The 19,281-nt window shown below is 32.6% G+C and overlaps 3 protein-coding genes across 4 annotated transcripts; all 3 read right to left on the bottom strand.

Moving 5' to 3' along the window:
* Positions 1-913: 913 nt before the first annotated feature.
* Positions 914-3,326, bottom strand: LOC124935600. The gene is made up of 3 exons (XM_047476023.1): positions 2,612-3,326; positions 1,768-1,957; positions 914-1,470 (listed from the first exon to the last, which is right to left on the bottom strand). Exons 1-3 carry the CDS (start codon positions 3,224-3,226, stop codon positions 935-937), a joined length of 1,341 nt encoding a protein of 446 aa, XP_047331979.1. The 5' UTR covers positions 3,227-3,326; the 3' UTR covers positions 914-934.
* A 3,629-nt stretch (positions 3,327-6,955) lies between these two features.
* LOC124936395 (NF-X1-type zinc finger protein NFXL1) lies at positions 6,956-11,192 on the bottom strand. Of its 2 annotated transcripts, none has more exons than XM_047476894.1 (2): positions 10,882-11,192; positions 6,956-10,668 (listed from the first exon to the last, which is right to left on the bottom strand). In XM_047476894.1, the coding sequence occupies exon 2, from the start codon at positions 10,622-10,624 to the stop codon at positions 7,328-7,330; it is 3,297 nt and encodes a 1,098-aa protein (XP_047332850.1). In that variant the 5' UTR covers positions 10,625-10,668; positions 10,882-11,192; the 3' UTR covers positions 6,956-7,327. The 2 variants fall into 2 exon arrangements, with proteins under 2 accessions (XP_047332850.1, XP_047332849.1); XM_047476893.1 differs by having other exon boundaries at positions 6,956-10,672; positions 10,882-11,118.
* Positions 11,193-15,243: 4,051 nt separating this feature from the next.
* Positions 15,244-17,243, bottom strand: LOC124936200 (L-type lectin-domain containing receptor kinase IX.1-like). The gene has a single exon (XM_047476680.1). It carries the CDS (start codon positions 17,230-17,232, stop codon positions 15,268-15,270), a length of 1,965 nt encoding a protein of 654 aa, XP_047332636.1. The 5' UTR covers positions 17,233-17,243; the 3' UTR covers positions 15,244-15,267.
* Between the last annotated feature and the right edge of the window lie 2,038 nt (positions 17,244-19,281).

Genomic DNA, 19,281 nt, shown 5'->3' with positions numbered 1-19,281 from the left:
GTTTCTATTTTCAATAATAATAATAAAAGGTTGGTTACACTTTTAATTTTTTTTTTTTTTTATAGTTTTGAACTTTAATTTCACTAAAATGAAATAAAGTTTGAACGATAACATTGACAGGTATATATTAGGGTTTGATGAGTTGAATTCCGTCATTCATTTTTTTTACGGTAGAAATAAATAACAAAACTCATATTTATTTACTTGTTTTATTTTCAAGTTCATTATAATTCTAATTTCTAGATATGTTTTTCGCAAAAATACATCATCATTTGCAAATAAATTGAAACAAAAATACATCATCATTTGCTATTCTTGATATTCTTTTTTTGGGTTTTGTCTGATATATAAATTTATATATTGCTAAGTGCTAACAAAATTGAAAATAGCATTTGAACTCTTCTAATTTGATTCTTACTTATACTACTAATAAAAACAAATAATAATAAAATCTGTCAAATAATTGGACCTCTCTAGATTTCTGTCAATTAGGTCAAATGTTAGATGAGTGGCCCCCTATTTCCATTAAATTTATTTGTCAGTTTTTCCCAAATTTCTATTTAAGTACTGTATTATTATATACTCACCATTTCTAAAGAATATTCAATTTTTTTCACTAAAATGTCTCATTTCAGCCTTTGACAGAATACAATAAAAGTGTTCAATTTTGTATTTATTTATCTAAATAATAGAGTTTTAGTTTGATCAAATTGTTTATATTATTTAACTAAAAAAAAGTAACAAAATGTTACTTTCATTATAGTCTTCAAATTTGATTTGTATTCTTAAAATGGTTTCTAATTTGTATTTTTAAATAAACATGCTCTTAATGAAAATCCAACATTAACCCTTTATTAATGGTTTAGATAAAAAAGATGAACTAATGATAGCAAAAACAAGATTATGATACCATTTTAATAGTAAAGAAGATTAACTAACAAACAATTAGTAATTCTTCCGAAAGCTCTTCAATCAATTCAACTAGAATTGCGATTTGAATCTCCGTTGCAACCTCTTTCACTTGTTTATCGTCTATTTCTTCGCTCCTCTTCCACCATCCGTTAACTTCCCTTCTATAATCAAGTTCAATCATCATATCGATGCTCTCGGGCTTCGCCTTTTCCCATTCATCCAACCTCGTGCAAACCCTTTTCATAACCGATTCTTTTTCGCATGATCCTTCTTCCAATTCTCCTCGTTTCTCCTCCTCAACTATTAAATCCGATACAAGCCTCTTGTCCAAATGAACCCCGGATTTATCCATCACTTGATTGAGGAAATACTCATCTAATTCCTTCTTAGACCATTCTACATTGTCTTCATCTTCGTGTTCTTCATTTTCGTCGTAGTCGAACAATGTCTTGTCGAGTTCATAAGGATCCAATTGAGCCAATCTTTCAAATCTCCTCAACTTTTCTAATAGTTGATGCTTTGCTCCTGTAAATGCCAAACCTAACACATAGATGAAGTCTCAGTCTTTTTCATACTAAAAAAAATCAAGTCTTTTGTTCTTTTCTAATCAGATCATGGTGTGATGTCCCCACATTATAAAAAAATAAAATAAAAAAAGGTTTACAAGTAATGTAGAAAAATGTTGAAATTTTTTTTGATCAACAGACAAGAGTATTTGATGACTATACCCTACAATATTTTTAATAAAAACATATAAATGTCTAAACAAAATGTTAGATAACAGAAAGTTGGAAACTGACTACTCACCAAATCTAATAATTTTAAAAAAATTGAACATGGAATTAAATAGCTATTAGTTGTCATACGTACTTTGATCGATCACATAGCTGCATTCCGCTTCATAAATATTGTCGCTATCTTCGTGTATTAATTCATCGTCGTCTTCGAATTGGGGTTCCAATACTGAAACCGGGCTAAATTGTTCTTCCTCTTCTCGTTCTTTATCGTTTTCTATGCTCTCTTCTTCATCGATCTTGTTTTTTCCCTACATATTGAATTAGTTCGGTTATTCGAGAGTTACAAATAATTCAAACTTATAAAAACATTATAAGAAAATACTATTTTCAATCTAGTTTATATGAAATTGTAAACTTAGTAGAATGGTAATTTTTGAATTTAAAAGGTTAACACAAAAGTGTTACCTTGAACTATATTATTATTTTAATTTAATTAATAGAATGAAGTTTTGTTGTTGACTTGGTTTTCAATAATGTACATTTAAAGTTTTCAACCCAATTATTAAGGGATTTATTTTGTTTGTTTGGAAAAGATGTGAGATTTGAACTTATTTAAAATAAGGGACAACATAAAATAATAGATTAAAATGAAAAATAAAAAGGTGAGATTTGAACTTATATATATTAAAAAAATAAAATTAAAAAAAGAAAAAAAAGATTTGTCCTTTTCAGGAAAATATATTTTCTCAGAAAGACCCTTCTAATCAAATATTACTTTAACAGGGGCAGTATCCCCATCTCCAAGTACAAATTACAAGCAAAATGACAATTATAACCCTCTCATCTTTTGTTACCTATCATAGAATATGGGTAAAAATGTAAAATAATGATATTATTTGAAATGAAAATAATTAATTAAATAAATAAAATTAAAACCCAGCTGAAGAAAGAAAGAAAAAAACCTCATTTGTTCGCCGGCCGGCGGGTGAGGTCACCGGAGACAAGAATTCCGGCGAATGTCGTCCATTGAGAGAGAAATGAAAGGGACTTAAAATGAAAGTCAAACTGGTTTCTAATTCCGTTGCCGGCGCCGGAATATGCTCTTCTTCTCCGGCGGTTGATGTTGAACTATTACTACATCTGTTTAAATCCAAAGATTTTTCCGGCGATCTATCACGATTCCGACTACCCAATCTTTTAAACACCAAATCAAATAAACCCAGTGAAGTTTTCTTTTTTTTAGAAACAGAATGTTTATGAATCCTCATAGCAGCTTCCAAAAGAAGAGCTGCAGTTCTTGCTGGGATATGAAGAACAGCGTTTGAACAGTTCTTAGCTAAAGATGAAGCATTTGGGGATAGAAATCCGGATAAAAGTGGCGATTTTCGAGGATCGGGTGAATCGTAAAAGGAGAAAAGACATGCGTTTTTGAACAGGGTATTACTTTGTTTTGTTGTTGAAGAAACAATGGAGGTGTTTTTGATATTGAGACGCGAACGCTGATCGGCGATGTAGTTTTGAAGAAGAAAGGGTTCTTGATCTTCTTCTAAAAGCTCGTGTAAATGTTTTTGAACCATTTTGATTATTTGAAAAATGAGATTTGGGGAAGAAGAAGAAGAAAGAAAGAAGGGATCTTTGAATGGATTTGTAGAAAGGTTTATAGAGAGAGAAAGAGAGTGTTCTTGTTATTGCCAAGCATGCGGATTCAAATCTGGAAGTATGTACAAATAAATTATTATAAATAATAAATTATTATTATTGTTGTTTTTTTATATTGAAGGAAATGCATGGCGAATGAGGATGTGGACAGTAATAAGTAAATAATTTAGGGTAATTATTAATATTATTGACAGTCATAGGTTTTTAATTAATAAATCATATGGAATGAAAATAAATAAATAAATAAAAGCTGTTGAAAAAGATCATGAGTTGGATTTGTTCTCTCTCTATATAATTTTGTACTCATTTTGAATTATTAAGGTCCCAGTTCAATCTGAGTTAAGCCTGAGGGATTGCAATTTCAATCATTTTATTTATTTGTCTATTTATTTATATTTTAAATAAGAGATTATTACTGTCAATTAATTATTATTTTTTTTTTTTAAAGAATGAAAGCTACTATTTTGATGTAACAAATGAATGTATGATAGTTAATCTCTAAATAATAATTCTTTTAAGAGATTGTTCTGATTGAATTTTATAAAACTTAAAAAAATAAATAAATAATGATAGATGGTGATTTTGAGAAAGTAATGATTATTTTTGATAAATATAATTAAAGTTTATTAATATATATAAATAAAATGAAAAATAATAATTTAAAATATAAAATATTTTATTATTTTGATTAATGATTTGAGTGACATGAGATGTTTGATTTTGTATGAATTTTTTTTAAAATCGTGCTTAACAAAGCATAAATTATCTTAGTGGGTACAAATATATATTTTTTTTTCATTTTTATGAATCAACAAAATTGAAATATTTAATCTGTTATGCAAACTATTTTTTTTTTATTTAAGGTTGAAACTTTTTATTGAGATTAGTTGAGATTTTTATATTTTCTTTTCAATCTTAAAATTTTATATTTCTCGTAGTTAAAATTATACGAAACGAGATTTGTTTTGACGGTATCAGTGAATTTATTATACACGTGACATTTATAAATAAATAAAATATTAATATTATTAATTTAACTATCAAATTTCAACGGATCAATGAGTTAGACTATTTATTCTCTGAAATTCGGTAGTGAAAATCATTTATTTCGCTGAAATTTGATAATTAAACATTAGTGACATTAATATTTTATTTATTTATAAATATTATCGTTAATTTTTTATTTTTTTCATAACTTTGGTGATAAGAAACTCAAATTAAAGGTTTCAAATAAAAATTACAAAATTAGAATGCAGTGTCAATTTAATTATTTAGTTATTTATTTAGTGAGTTTTGATGATTAAATTTATAATATTACTAATATATATAATTTTAAATAATTATAAAAAATATTTTATTTATAATTTCATAAAAAAATTAATTATTTATATATTATATAAAAAAATATTTAAGATAAATTTTAAATGTTGTTTTTTAGAATAATAAAAAAATCTGGTAAAAGTAAAACAAGTTAAAAATGAGGGCGCTCCACTATTTTTTACCGGGGGCGGACCGGCTGGACCATTCTATCATGCGCGCATCCCCATTCCCCACTATGGTATAGGTGCGTTTGATTGAACATTTAATTTAAACGTTTAAGTTTAACGTTATATAATAATTTACTATGGGTAATAAGTTAACGAAAAAATTATAATCAAACATATTTTGCGTTACAACGCAATTTTCTCTCTGCCTCTCCACTCTAACAAATAAACTAAATATAAACTGAATTTAATTTGAAAGAATAAGCTGAATATAAGTCATTCAAACTTAATCATAGTTTAAGTATAAGATAATATTTTTACTGAAAGAGATTAAATATTTAAACTAAATTCTCACTAAAATATTTTATTTAAATAAAGATCATATCAATGTTTTAAGTTATCATTTTTCAGAAAATAAATTAACTACGGTCAAAAATCAAAAAATAAAAATGTTTGCTATATTAATAAAAACATTCATGTAATTTAACATGTGAAATTGATATCTTAGTGTATGATTTAGATCTAATTAAAACAATTATTTAAATTGTCCAAAAGTACAATTAGGCACATTATTATAAATTACACAAACAAACAAAACAAGACAAGAAAAAAGGTATCCAATGTTGATGAAGATCATGCAGACCTTCCTTTTATAAAATTAAATAAACCTAGCTAGATTCCACATATTATTTTCTTATAAATTAATTATTATTAATAAACCCAATTTTAAGTAATGAATTTTAATAAATTATATATAATAAATAATAATAATAAGAATAGGTAACCTAGCTAGGTAGTACAGTTTGTTCCTCGTCAACTATTTCCATGCAAGTTGATATTAGTGCAGTCTTTTTTGTCTTCTTTCCATAAATAAAATTATTTATTTATTTATTTATCCTTATTTAATTACCTTGTTTTGTCTTTATTTTAAAACACTAATATATACAACTGTTCATCACAAATCTTGTTTTTTAATATTATAAAATTAACTATTGTTCTCATATCAAACGACAAATCAAAAAGCAGATTCTATTAGTGTCCGTTTATGTCTCATTTTTAGATTGTTTGTAAACGACATCATTTTTCTATTTAGTTTATATTAATTAATTAATTATACATATTAAAAAAATAATTCATTAATTATTTTAGTTAAAATAAAAAAAAATAGTTATTTCGAATTGACACCGCCGTATAAAATGGCGGTCCATTTTCCGCCTCTAGGCCACGTCCACGTGCCAGACATGGTCTACGGTCAATATAACAGCTGTCCTAACTTGTTGCTCTGGCAATTGTATTATTCATACGGTTCCTTAATTAATTTACACACAATTAGGTTCATAACAATTGTAATTTTCTGTTTTGAATTGTCCGGTTATAAACATTTTTTCTTTAATTTGATCGGTAGTTGGTCGGGTATGGTATTTGTGTTTTTCGTCACAAAAATCTAATTGGATAAGAATTGTAATAAAAAAATATTCGAAGTAAAATAAAACCGGGATAGTAAACGCATAATTCACAATAATATTAATTTTACTAAATATTTTTGAACAATTTTTTGTAATGTCAAAATTTATATTAATTAAACTTGTCACTTATGAATATTGGTTTGTAATTGAAAATTGGATTCATGCAAACAAACAAAGACTTGCTATTACTTGAATTTCACATATATCAATTCAATTCATTGTCTTCATAGGATTCTTTGTTTTCTCCACCAAATAAACAACTGACCTAAGTGTTTTATAAGTTTTTGTTTTTTTTATCACTTTTACCAAGCAAAGTTACTGTTTTACTAGAGAATTGAATAACAATTTGAATATTGAGGTAAAAATAAATATGAATAAATACCATTCATTCTATTCCAGTAAAAAAGTGTTAAAACAAACACTGAATCAGACTGCTGCTGCTCTTCTGTTTTACTTGCCCTTCAGAAACATTTGCACCCTGATTTTACTTATCACTGCAAAAGACATGAACCACCTGATGACACACTCCCCAGTAAATAATTACCTGCAGTAATTTTCAACCACAACATCTTCCACAGGTAAATAATAAATACCATCATTCAATTTCAAATCATCAAACAAAAATACCCACCTGTTTCAAACTGATGGGTTATTTGAAAATACCCAATTCATTAAACCAATACAGCAGCAATAAGGATTAGTAAAAAACCTCTAAAAAAAGAAGATATAACCATTTTCAAACAGATCAAAATTACAGTTTCAAGCATTCTCTTCAACAAAGAGATAGATAGCAAACAAACACTGTCACAAAATCAACCAGGTTTGTTTGCACAGAATGTAATAAAACCTACTACAATATTAATGTTTTTAAGGTTCTTTTTCAAAATAAAAGAAGCTCAAAGTGTACTGTAATGTAACAACACATGCAATACATTCTTTTTTTTTGTTTGTAATCTCAAGAATTATCCAAGAGTGTGTTTCTAAATTGAGTTGAAGTTGGGTTCTTCCTTTTAAACACAAACCCAAATCCAAATCCAAACCTGCAGTAAAAAAAAGTAAATTCTTTTCTTCAATCTTCATAAGCTTTTTCCCAGTCATCCACCACATTTGATATATCATTCTCCTCATTCTCTTCATTCTTCTCAGGTTTAGGGTCAGAAGAAACCTGGCTCTTTCCAACCACATGTGTGGAAGAAGAAGATGATTCAAGAACACTCCACCTGTTTACAGAAGTCGCGAGAATCGAGTTTGACGACTCCTCCTTCCCTTTCCATACACCTGCTGCCAATGGTTCAGCATTCCCATTCCCGTTCCATGAACCGCCCTCACTGCTCCAACCCGACTCCTGCACCACCGCCTTCTTCCACAAACCCCCGCCACTCTTCAAACCGTCCTTCGACTGTCCTCCCCAAGCACCAGCAGTTGATGACGCCCCACCACCGTTTTGGGCAACCATCATAATGGCTCCATGATAAACCGATCCTTGATCCAACCTTCTCATAGCAGTTGCAGCTCTAGCAGGATCACTGAAAACAGCCAGAGCATTCTTGTCATTTAACCAGACCAGTTCACACTCCCCGCCAAATCTCAGAACCAGCGCGCTAATATCAGCATCACTCGGCAAATCAAACAGCGAAACGACAAGCCTAGGATCCATGTCAGTAAGAGGATCAAACACGGGTGCATGAAGTATAGTCGGTATAGGACCACCTTTCGAACCGAGAATTCGAGACGGAGCCTTCGACTTCTGAGTGACGTGCACCACGATAAACCGCCTCGGTTCCCACCCAGCAGCATTAATCGATAACTTCCACCTCTCCGCAATCAACCTCACAGCATCTCTCTTCTCCTTTATCATAGGACAAAATACATGAACTTTCAAGCCGCTAGCTCCACCTCTCCCGCGACCAAGGACAAGAATCTTGCACCGTTCTTCCACCGACAAAACCCACTTCGGATCCCTCCTAAACAGGTCCGACATAGCCTCGGAGATACCCGAACTATCCCCGAAATGAAGCGCATCAAGATTCGGCGGCGTAATACCAAACGCATCAGCAAGAACCCGTTTCTTCCCAAGCTTCGCACATTCATCGTCGCACGCTAGCTTCCTCTGCCCTAAAGGAACCCGTCTCCCATTCGTTTCGACAGGTTGAAGTGGCAGTGGCAGTTTCTGGGTTATCGACGCTTCATAAAGAGAGTCCCCTCCATAACCGCCATTGCTTCCGCCAGCATCGCATGGAACCGATACAGTTATCCTTCCACAAACGCAAGTAATCGGGACGGAGAACTCGCACCGAGCATCGGGGCATGCAGAAGAAGGATGGCAAAGAGAAACACATGTATGCCGACAGTCCCTCCTCGGAGCACCACAAGTCTGTCCACACGAAGCCTTAACGTTCGAGTTCGAATTCGGTCCGCAAGAGGAATCACAAGGCGGGGGATGACAACTCCTCGCGCAGGCGTGGAGCCCGCACTGTCTGGTCTTCCCACATAGCTTATTGCATCGAATGTCCTTCGAGCCACAAGGAATGCTCCTCAGCACAACATGCCCGCCAGTGCACTCCTTTGCGATTGGAACCGAACAAGGCGGGCAGTCTCCGAAATGGCAACTATGGTTAGAAACATGCCCGCAAGGCTGTTGAACCGAGCATGCTAGCTGGCACGACGGCGAAGGTGTTCCGCAAGGCTGGGGAGGAGGAATCACCGTTTTTCCGCAAGCGCAAGTTAATTCGGTGAAAATAGTTTCAAGACAAGGCGGGCAATGACCACTATGGCATAACGATTCGCAAGAATGCTGCCCGCATCTTAACTTCTTCCCACACGGCATCGAACACATATGCGGATCCCAATCCCTTTCCAAAGTAAAACTAGGGTTCGAAAGCAGGCAACACCTTTCACTGCACCGATGCCTCCCGCAGCCCTTCTTATGCAGGCAAGGCTTGTCGCATTTGAATTTCTCATCACTAGTCAATCTGAAACACTCAGTTATGCGAGAAGTGGACGCGCATCGGCATTTCTGAGTGACCATTACTTTACAAGGAGGGCATTCCCCCGCATGGCAGGTCTCTTCGCATCGATGAATCCCACAAATGAGAGTTCTTCCACAGGTTTCTGAACAGGTCGGAATCGGATCTAAACAAGTTTCTCTACTCGTCTGCAAGGCCGTTTTCCCACAGTAACACGCACTTACATTTCCAGGTAACAAAGCGCACGTCCCACACGAACCGGGGTGGCAAATTTCATCGCAATCGTGATTCCCACATCCAAGTTTCCTCCCACACAAAGAATTGCACGAGAAAACGCCACTTTCATATGGGAGTTCTCCCTTGAGAAACATATCTCCGCAGAGAATCTCCTCGGTTACCTTATTGCAGAAGCAGGACGCGTTTATTCCAACTTCACAAGGATCACAATCCCCAACATGACAAATGCTTTCACACCTGTGTCTCAAACAGCTGAGAAGCTTCTGGCATTTATTGCCGCAGGTGAGAACTGATTTCCTGTCGAAGCATCTTGTCGTGATTGTCTTTCTCCCACACGGGCACGGGCGAGGTGGAGCAAAGGCTTTGCAAGGAGGACATGGGCCTGGATGGCATTGGATTACACAAATATGGGGGCAATGATCGTCTTCACCTCCATGAGCTTCTTTCTCAAGTGGCTTACCACACGGTTCTCCACAGGAATGTGGAGTAAGATACAAATCAGATTGAGGTTCTTGCCTGTTTCCACAGAAGCAGTAATATCTAATGTCTTTAGAAACAGTAAACTGAACAGATTGGCATCCCGGACAACGCCAATTGAAACCTTGATTCTTCTCAGCAGATAAATCAACAGAAGTAGGAGCCCGCGCCCATTTCTTAATACAGGTCAAATGGAAGATTGAATAGCAGCTTTGACAAGACCAGATGGGTGCAGACCTACCAACCATATCATAGCATATCATACACTCGACAGCACCCTTAGTAAGTTTCTCCTGAATTTCCTGCACAAGCAGAGGTAAATTGGTATCCTTGGGTACCTTTTCTTGCTCATTAACTTTCTGATGAGGTCTCTCCTTCCTCTGATTGTACCGTCTTCCCTGATGACCACCCCCCAAGTTCACTCTATACCGATTTTGCTGTTGTGGAAAGTGGGTGTCTGAGTTAACTACATGACCTCCTGATGATCCATTTCCGGTTGGATTTGAAGTAATGGGAATAGGAAACTGGACTGTTGTATTGGTGGCTGGAGGAGGAGGAGCAGGAGCAGGAGCAGTTGTTGTTCCCCTAGGAACCCACTCTTGACGAGCTGCTGATTGACCTGTATTTCTTGCCCTATTATTATTATTATGATTATCCCTTCTATCCGATCGAACATGAGAGCTCATATCTCCCAAAGGATTGCAGGAATCAAACAAATAAGAAGAACCCACTTCCTATCATCAAAATCAATGCATAAGAAAATGAGAAGCGATCTCGATTTATCATTCAAATTGTTTTGCACCGAGTGAAAAACAGAAAAGAAAGAAACAAACCCTAGTTCATTCTAGATCTAAAATTCAGGAAAGATGGAGAAAAGGGCAACAACATCCCTGAGAAATGAAGAAAAACAAAGATTGAGATCAAGAAATGATGAACCCAGTACCTGATATTGGAGAAATGATATGAAACCGTCGAATCGGAAGACTTCGAAGACCTTGTTGTTGTTCTTGTCTGTGGGTATTGGAAAAGGTGAAATTGGGAATGTAAAGAAGGCGCTGGTATGTTATGAATGTATTCTTTCTTTCTTTCCTCCTGAAACTCGAAGCGGAGAGGGAGCTGCTCCACGAAGAAGAAGGACAGGCTCTTAGCGAAGTTATATACGGAAGAAGAACAAGAGAGAGATAGATAGAGATGAATATAGAGAGAGAAAATACTTGGAGCCCAAGAGAAATCCCTTTGAATCTTCTCAGTCGGTTCTTTGGTCCGAAAACCCGACTCAAATCCATATATGTTTATCTAGATTATTCATTAATATGTTGATTTTATTTATATTTATATAATTTATTACCTAAAATTATAATATTTCACACTTAATATTGTATTTCACTTCAAAAAATAAATCTTATAAATGATCCTATTGAATGTTAAGATTTTTTTTTGTGTTAAGGTGACAATCTTATTTTGTAGAATGCAATTTCTATGTTTGGTACGTTTGAATCCAGATGCTTTCACATATTTCTTGTTTACCTGTTCCCTCTCACATAAAAAGAGGCAAGACAATCATTTAAAAAAAATACACTTTTGTTCATTCCTGTGCGATGAAACAGAAAAACCAGAGATATGTGAGCACAGATAACTTTAAAGTAGGTTGTTCGAATTCTGCTTAGAGAGATTCGATTCATTAATACCTTTAATTCATAATGGAATTGACATTTAAGAGATCCTTAGTTCGGATTAAAGGATGCATGCAACAATCATGAAGTCGGAATGGCTAGCCATCTAGATCGGTAATGCGGAGGTGAATTCATTTTATTTTAATACCTTAGTTCATAATGGAATTAATACCTTTAATTCATAATGAAATGGACAGTTAAGAGATCCTTAGTTCGGATTGAAGGCTGCATGCAACAATCTAAAGTCGGAATCGCTAGCGATCTATGTCGGTAATGTGGAGGTGAATTCATTTTTTTTTTATAATTGAATGCATACGAATCGCATTTGATCCCCACAAATATTTTCTCAAATAAATATTGTAATTGAAAATAATAATTAACTCATATTGAAAAAATATTGACAGTATTTTATTTCATTTCAAAATATAAATCTTATAAATGATTGTGTGGAAGGTTAAGTTTTTTTTTTATATAATAAATATAATTTTTTTAATTAGTGAATTGAGTGAGGTTAAAAAGTGGATAAAATAATATTTTGATTTAGGTTGTATTTTATAATAAACTTAACTGTACAGGCTGATCGGGGTTGGGCAGAGAATTCGTTTTCCATACTTTGGAAAATTTTTTACTACTTTTTGTCCTGTTCAATTTTTGGGAATCCACACCCTCACAACACCTTCTTACCATAATCTCTAAAAAAAAATTATTTTTTTATAAAAAATTATAAACAAATTTTTTAATATTATATATATTATAATATATTAAAAATTATATTATTATAAAAATTTAAACTTAAAACTTTTACAAAATATACAAAATAATTAAATATATTTATAATATTATATATTTAATTATATTTATTAATATTCACATAAATATAATTTTGTCCTAATATCTAAATTATAATTATATTATATGGACCAACTCTAAATCATTATTTTATCATATTATATATATAAAAGAAAATTGTATGGTCAACACGGTCTCACTATTTTCTTATTCATTATTTCTCTATTCAATTTATAAAACATTTTTTTTTAGTGAGAATTAATTATATATATATATATTTATGAACACTATACTTTTAATTTGATAGTAGTTATGAACCACCATATTATTGTTAGTGAAATAATTATTTACAAAATGAAATTAGTTGTTTTTATAGAAAACTATAAAAAAAAAAATATTTTATAGGGGAAGCTCTTAACAAGATTTCTTTGTTTAAATTATCAATGACAAGGGATTAGGGATTGCATTTATTTGTTAATCAAAATACTAAATTCTATTAACATGTTAGAATATGGGCCTTTTGTCATAAGCCCATTAGGTTTGTTTGCTCTAATAGCTAGTATATGTGAGTATTGACCTAGAAATGTAACTGAATAAAGTATTACCTATATATGGATTTAAATTATTTAGAATGTTTAGCATTATAAATTTAATGACAAAAGGATTGTATTTATTTGTTAATCAAACCTAAATTCTATTAGCATTTTAGAATATGAACCTTTTGTAAACAAAAGCCCATTGTATTTGTTTACCCCTAACATATTACCAATCTTTGTAGAATTTATTTTGCATTTGGTATCATATATTTTGAAATTTGACGAAATGATCCTAAAAAGTATCTTTGTGAAGTGGTCATTAGCGCATAAATTTATTTGCGCAAATGACCACCTCAAAGTATCTTACTCCGCGGGGTAATTTCTTCCGAATATTTTTGAAGTGGTCATCTGCGCAATTAAATTTATGCGTCGGTGACCAGCACATTTAACGACCTTTTATGAGATTATATTTTATTCCCTAGTTTATTTAGTCAACACAGTGTTATTACATTATTGGATTAATTTTTTCACGAGTTTATCAAGCTTGAAAAATATAACATCAACATTTCACAATCTCGTCTTTAACCTCAAGTTATCCAAAAAAATTTCATCTTAATTTGAGGAGGGATAGTGTTATCAAATAAAATAATATATTTGTAAAATATTAGCACAACATGAGATTGTGAAATGTTGATGTTATGTATTTTTTATAAACTCGTAAGTATTGTAATCAATCAAACGATACTAAACGAAACAAAGAATGATGGTGTATTGATTAATAAACTAGTGAAGAATGTAGATTCATATAAGCTTATTGACTGATTGCTATGGTGAAAAAAAACAAACTCACACTATAAGTATGAATTCTCCAAATTTCTCTTCTGGGCATATCTTTAATTTTCAGTCAATGAATATAATACTGGCAATGCTACAAATAAATTTTTGTTTTTGAAAAACTAAATAGATTGCATTGATTTTTCCTAGTCACATATACAACTTGTTTATTTTCACGAGATTTTAATGAAAATCATAATAAGTTTGTAAACATATTTAGACTTGTTCAAATACACTTGTAACATTTAATTTGGTTGACAAAGTCAAAATAAATAAACCAAGTTGCATATGATCATCTAAATAATTAATCTACTCTTTAAATATATCCCTTTATTAATCAAAATATTTTCTATTTAATTTTTTTTTCATTATATATTATTATTTAAATATTTTTGCCTAATAATTCAACCTTTTATAACCCATATTAAATAAACTATTTTTATAACCCAGATTAACATAAGTAAGTGAATTCATTTCTTGAAGATATTTAATGTTCATGTTTTTTTAGTGATCATTTTTTTTATTTAAGTCTTCACTCGTATTTTTGTAATAAACCATTCTCATTTATATTATATTATATGTATTTTTTATATAAAATATAGATATTGTTTTTGTCAACTAAATAATAAATAATGTGTTGACCAATTCATCTAAATGACTTTCTTACTTTCGTTTTAATAATAGAATTGAAATTCAAAGTACATAAGAGCTTGATTTTTCTTTTTGGTTTTTATAAATCATTTTGAAAAACTTAATAATGATATAAAAAAAAAAGTTATTTGTGATTCTTATGAAAATATAATTTTATATTTAAAATTCAAATTTAAAAAAAATATATTTTAATTGATAAAATAAATAATTTGATAATTCATATTTTTTATTTAAAAATCTTAATAGGGATTCTTAAATAATCTTATGCTCTAATAAATAACTCTTTTTTTATAGGTATTTAAACTTTTTAGAGAACTATTAAATTTTAACAAATTAAAGTTAAGTAAAACAAAATACTCATTTTAATTAGTTTTTGAAAATATAAAACAATTTTTCATTGAATAAAGTCCAAATTATAGAAAGAACAAGTACTCACTCATTTCCTTAAAGAACTTATAAGTTGAACAACAATGCATGCTATTTGACTATGAATTTTAGAACCTGGATCGAGACTTTACATCATAGAAAAGTCGTGTCTTCGGTTATTACCACGCAACAAATAATTGAGATAATAATTTCTATAAACTCACAACGAATTTGGAGTCAAAATTAAATTTGGAATAACTCAAGATTATTCGGTATTTAAAATCATTTTAGTATAATTAGTATACAATATCAACAATCAAACACATCTATAACTCATTGCATTATTAGAAAATTGTTACAAATTTTGTATTTGAGTTTTTATAGAGAAAAGTAAAATAAACAAATTTGTTGAAAGTCACAATATAACAACAAACATGCTAAATATCATAAAAAAAAACATACACAATTTAATTAGTTCATTCAACGTCCATCTTGCATGCTTGAAGAACTTATTAGAGAATCGTGAGAAGTTATTATCGGTGCGTTAGATTCTACTTGTGGATGGTATGTCGGAACTAGCATCTCTAATGGAAGGTACGTCGGAACTGGCATCTCTATTGGAAGGATGGGAAATGGAGATTCAAAATGAAGAACACGCGATGCTTGTTTCATGGATGGCCTTAAACTAGGATCAGGGTGAACACACCACAAGCCAACAACTACAAAACATTCAACTTCTTGATCATTTAAGTCTTGATTCATTCTTTTATCTATGGCATCGACAACTTTTCCTTTTCCATGCAAGTCCCACACCCATTCAACAAACCCCATTGGGAATTCGTCGGCAAGCTTGGAATCCCTACACCGCATTCCCGTGACAATCTCTAAGATTACCACTCCGAAACTATAAACATCAGATTCTTTACTCGCCCTGCCCGTCCTTAGGTATTCAGGTGCCATGTAACCTAGTGTTCCGGCTAGCCCAGTTGTATCTGGACCGTGTTCATGGTCTGCAAGCCTAGCCAATCCAAAGTCTCCAAGTTTGACGTTGAAGCTCGAATCTAACATTATATTGCTTGATTTTATGTCCCTATGTATCACACATTGCTCCCACTCTTCGTGAAGGTAGAGTAGGGCAGATGCAAGACCAAGAGCTATCTTATGCCTCGTGATCCAATTGAGCACAGGTTTCTTACCGAAAAGGTGCACATCGAGGCTTCCGTTTGGCATGAACTCGTATACGAGCAAGAATTCACCGCCATGATCGTGGCACCAACCAATGAGTTGTACCAAATTTCGATGCCTTAGTTGGCTAATGATCTTTACCTCGGTTACATACTCTTTCTTCCCTTGCTTAGAACTTTTTGAAACTTTTTTCACGGCTATTAGCAAGTCCAAGGAAATCAAGTAGCCCTTGTAAACACTCCCGAAACCTCCTTCACCGAGCTTGCGTGCTTCCGAGAAGTTGTTCGTAGCCAACGCAAGATCCTCGTAGGAGAATGGGTGTGGTCCTAACCCTCTTTCGAGATCAACATTCATGGACGTGATGAACTCGTTGTTGTCGACATCTTTAGACTTGCATATCGCTTTGAGTGTAATTGCAAGTAGTATGGCAACGATTATAGAACCTATCGATAAAGATAGACCTAAGATCAAATTGATATCACTTCTTGTTGTTGTTCCACTTTGTTCCTTGATATCCAAGCTTGAACTGAACTCCCATGATTGAATCACAGCATCCGATGTAAGTAAACCCGTGGCACATGTAAATCCAAGCATTACCCATTGTGGCAAAACGTTCTTCAAATCTACCTTGAGAGTGAGAGTTGAATTGGTTTCGGTCTTGTTAGCCCAATTAACAGTTAAATCGGTGGTCGAAGAATTGTAAGCTATCCAAACATCGATCACATTTTTACTATAAATACTCGCATTCCATGGGGATGTCACAACCGATCTCAGCGTGTTCACATCAATACCCACATGATCGTATTGAGGATCAAATCTAGGGTTTTGGAACATATCGAATTCAACTGCAATAAATTGGTTTCTCGAAGTATCAATAACGGTGGTGGTGTTAAGAAGGCCAAAGTATTCTCCTCCTGAATTGAGAGGAAGGAGGGAACCGAATGGGGCGATAAAGAATGCAATTCCGTCTCCATAAGGGCCGCGATAAGGGCCATCTCTCGCGTCGATGATAAAAGAGAAATGTGTAGTGAAATCGGTTACTTGACCTGTTTCTGGATCCCAAATTGGGACCTTTTTGGCATAGGATGCCCATCCCACTCGAAATAGTGTCTCCCAAAAAGACATTTGAATGGCACCTTGGCCATTTGGAGTCGCGACTCCTTGGTAGGCTATGTCGGTTAACCCGGCATCGAAGCGAGAAAACTCAAACTGAAGAGAGGAGATTAAGGTAATATTTATGGAACTCATAATCATCATCATCAAAATAAGGTTAATAATATTATGATTAGCCATGAACATGACCTATATAGAATTGTGATGTCTCTTCTGAGTCTATTGTTTTTTTTATATAGACCATTTTATAGAATAGAAAAAAAAAATATATATATATATATATATATATATATATATATATATATATATATATATATATACTTTTTCGTTGTAGAAACTTCTTTATTTTTTGTTGTCACAAGAAAAGTCTTAAGTTGGAAAAGTTTCATATCTAATTATTTTGAAAAAAAATTAATCCAACGTCGAAAACAATCTGAAGCTTGGTTTATTAAGACTTTGGTTTTATTTATAAGAATAATATTATTTGATAAAAAAAAAATGAGTTATTTGAAATTTGTTTAAGAGAAATTTAAAAAAAATAAGGGTATTTTAATATATTTTTTTATAAATAATAGAATAGATTTTTTTTTAAAGAACCTAAAAGAAAACTCAAAAATAACTCAAGATTAAATGAGTTCTTAGGTTAAAATAGTATACTGTTGTATTACGAAATTATGTTAAAATATAATATTATTTACTTCCACTTTAATGCCTAGCCTAATTGAGAAGGTTTTAATGGGATTTGATTTTTAAACAAAAATCTTTATATTTAAGAATCTTTTTTTATTTTTAAATGGGTTTACCTATAGTATAATCAATCTAAATAATGGTATATAGAGTTTATTAAATAAATACTTAATAACTAATATATAGCTACTTTCCTAAAAAAAAAAATAGTAATATAAAACTATTATCATTTTGAAATATTAATTAGGACATCTAAAACTTTGCATGTAATAATTTTGTATGACTTATATACCTTTCAACTTATTGGTCAATCATAGAGACTTTTAATTATCTTTTTATTTAATTTTAAAATGTTATAATATTATTTATTACATCTCAAGTTCAACATTATATTGTGAAATTGAATTATTTGATCTAATATATATATATAAGTTAATGGTTCGAATATTCTATGTTAAAGTTAAAAGGGTCAATCTAATATTGAAAAATAGTTCAGGAGGCTTTTCGGGAAATTTGATAATATGACCCTAAAAACCTAACTATTTTGTTTTTTAACCTCACTAAATTTGGTTTTGTTTTTTAACCTTTTTTTATAATTTTTTCCAATTATACCCCTGATAACCTTTTCATTTTTTAATTTTTTTTTTTTTTTTCTTTCTTTTTCTTTCTTTCTTTTCTTTTCTTTTCTTTTCCTTCATTTTCCCCCATTTCCTTTCTTTCTTCCCGTTTTCCTCTTCCCCTGAAGCCGCGGCGACCGTTGGCTTTCCCCGAGCATCCCGACCATTCTTCCGGTCCCTTTCTTCCTGCCGAGCATCCCGACGATCGCCAAGCCACAGCCGGACAATCTCCAAGCACCAGCCGGACGTTTTTCGTTTCTCGTTCTCGTTTGAATCCTTCAGAGACCTGAGGTTAGTTCTCCTTTCTCGTTCTAATCATTTAGTTTAGTTTAGGGATTAATGATTGCTGCAATATGCCTAGATTACTGAAGTTTAGTTTAGGGATTGCTTCATTTCGGAAATGCTTAGTTAGTTTAGGGTTTGGGCGTGGGGTTTGGGCGTGGGGCGTGGGCGTGGGCGTGGGCGTGGGCGTGGGCGTGGGCGTGGGCGTGGGCGTTGGGCGTTGGGCGTTGGGCGTTGGGCGTTGGGCGTTGGGCGTTGGGCGTTGGGCGTTGGGCGTTGGGCGTTGGGCGTTGGGCGTTGGGCGTTGGGCGTTGGGCGTTGGGCGTTGGGCGTTGGGCGTTGGGCGTTGGGCGTTGGGCGTTGGGCGTTGGGCGTTGGGCGTTGGGCGTTGGGCGTTGGGCGGGGGCGTGGGGCGTGGAATTTTCCAATAGAAGAATTGAATTTCTGTTGTGAAGTTCTTACAAGTTAAGATAGCTTCTTGTGTATTATCATTTCTCACAATCCTCTTGTGTTTGCTAATCTAGCTAGAAGAGTATAGGAATATTAAAAACTAAAATGGTTTCACCTGGCCGGAGGATCATGCACAAAGCTGTTTTTTTCAGTCATTTAT

The sequence above is a fragment of the Impatiens glandulifera genome, chromosome 4 (genome assembly GCF_907164915.1).
Source record: "Impatiens glandulifera chromosome 4, dImpGla2.1, whole genome shotgun sequence".
In the NCBI taxonomy this organism is placed as follows: Eukaryota; Viridiplantae; Streptophyta; class Magnoliopsida; order Ericales; family Balsaminaceae; genus Impatiens; species Impatiens glandulifera.
Note: the sequence above shows the minus strand (reverse complement) of the source record. Positions and strands in the feature narration are given on the sequence as shown.

Bases quoted from the DNA above. Each gene is read 5' to 3' on its own strand.
- LOC124935600 (XM_047476023.1), bottom strand. From the start codon at position 3,226: ATGGTTCAAAAACATTTACACGAGCTTTTAGAAGAAGATCAAGAACCC. The intron at 1,958-2,611 runs GTTTTTTTCTTT...TTCAATATGTAG, and splicing joins CCGGCCGGCGAACAAATGAG to GGAAAAAACAAGATCGATGA. The intron at 1,471-1,767 runs AATAGCTATTTA...AAAAAGACTGAG, and splicing joins TCAAAGTACGTATGACAACT to ACTTCATCTATGTGTTAGGT.
- LOC124936395 (XM_047476894.1), bottom strand. From the start codon at position 10,624: ATGAGCTCTCATGTTCGATCGGATAGAAGGGATAATCATAATAATAAT.
- LOC124936200 (XM_047476680.1), bottom strand. From the start codon at position 17,232: ATGATGATGATTATGAGTTCCATAAATATTACCTTAATCTCCTCTCTT.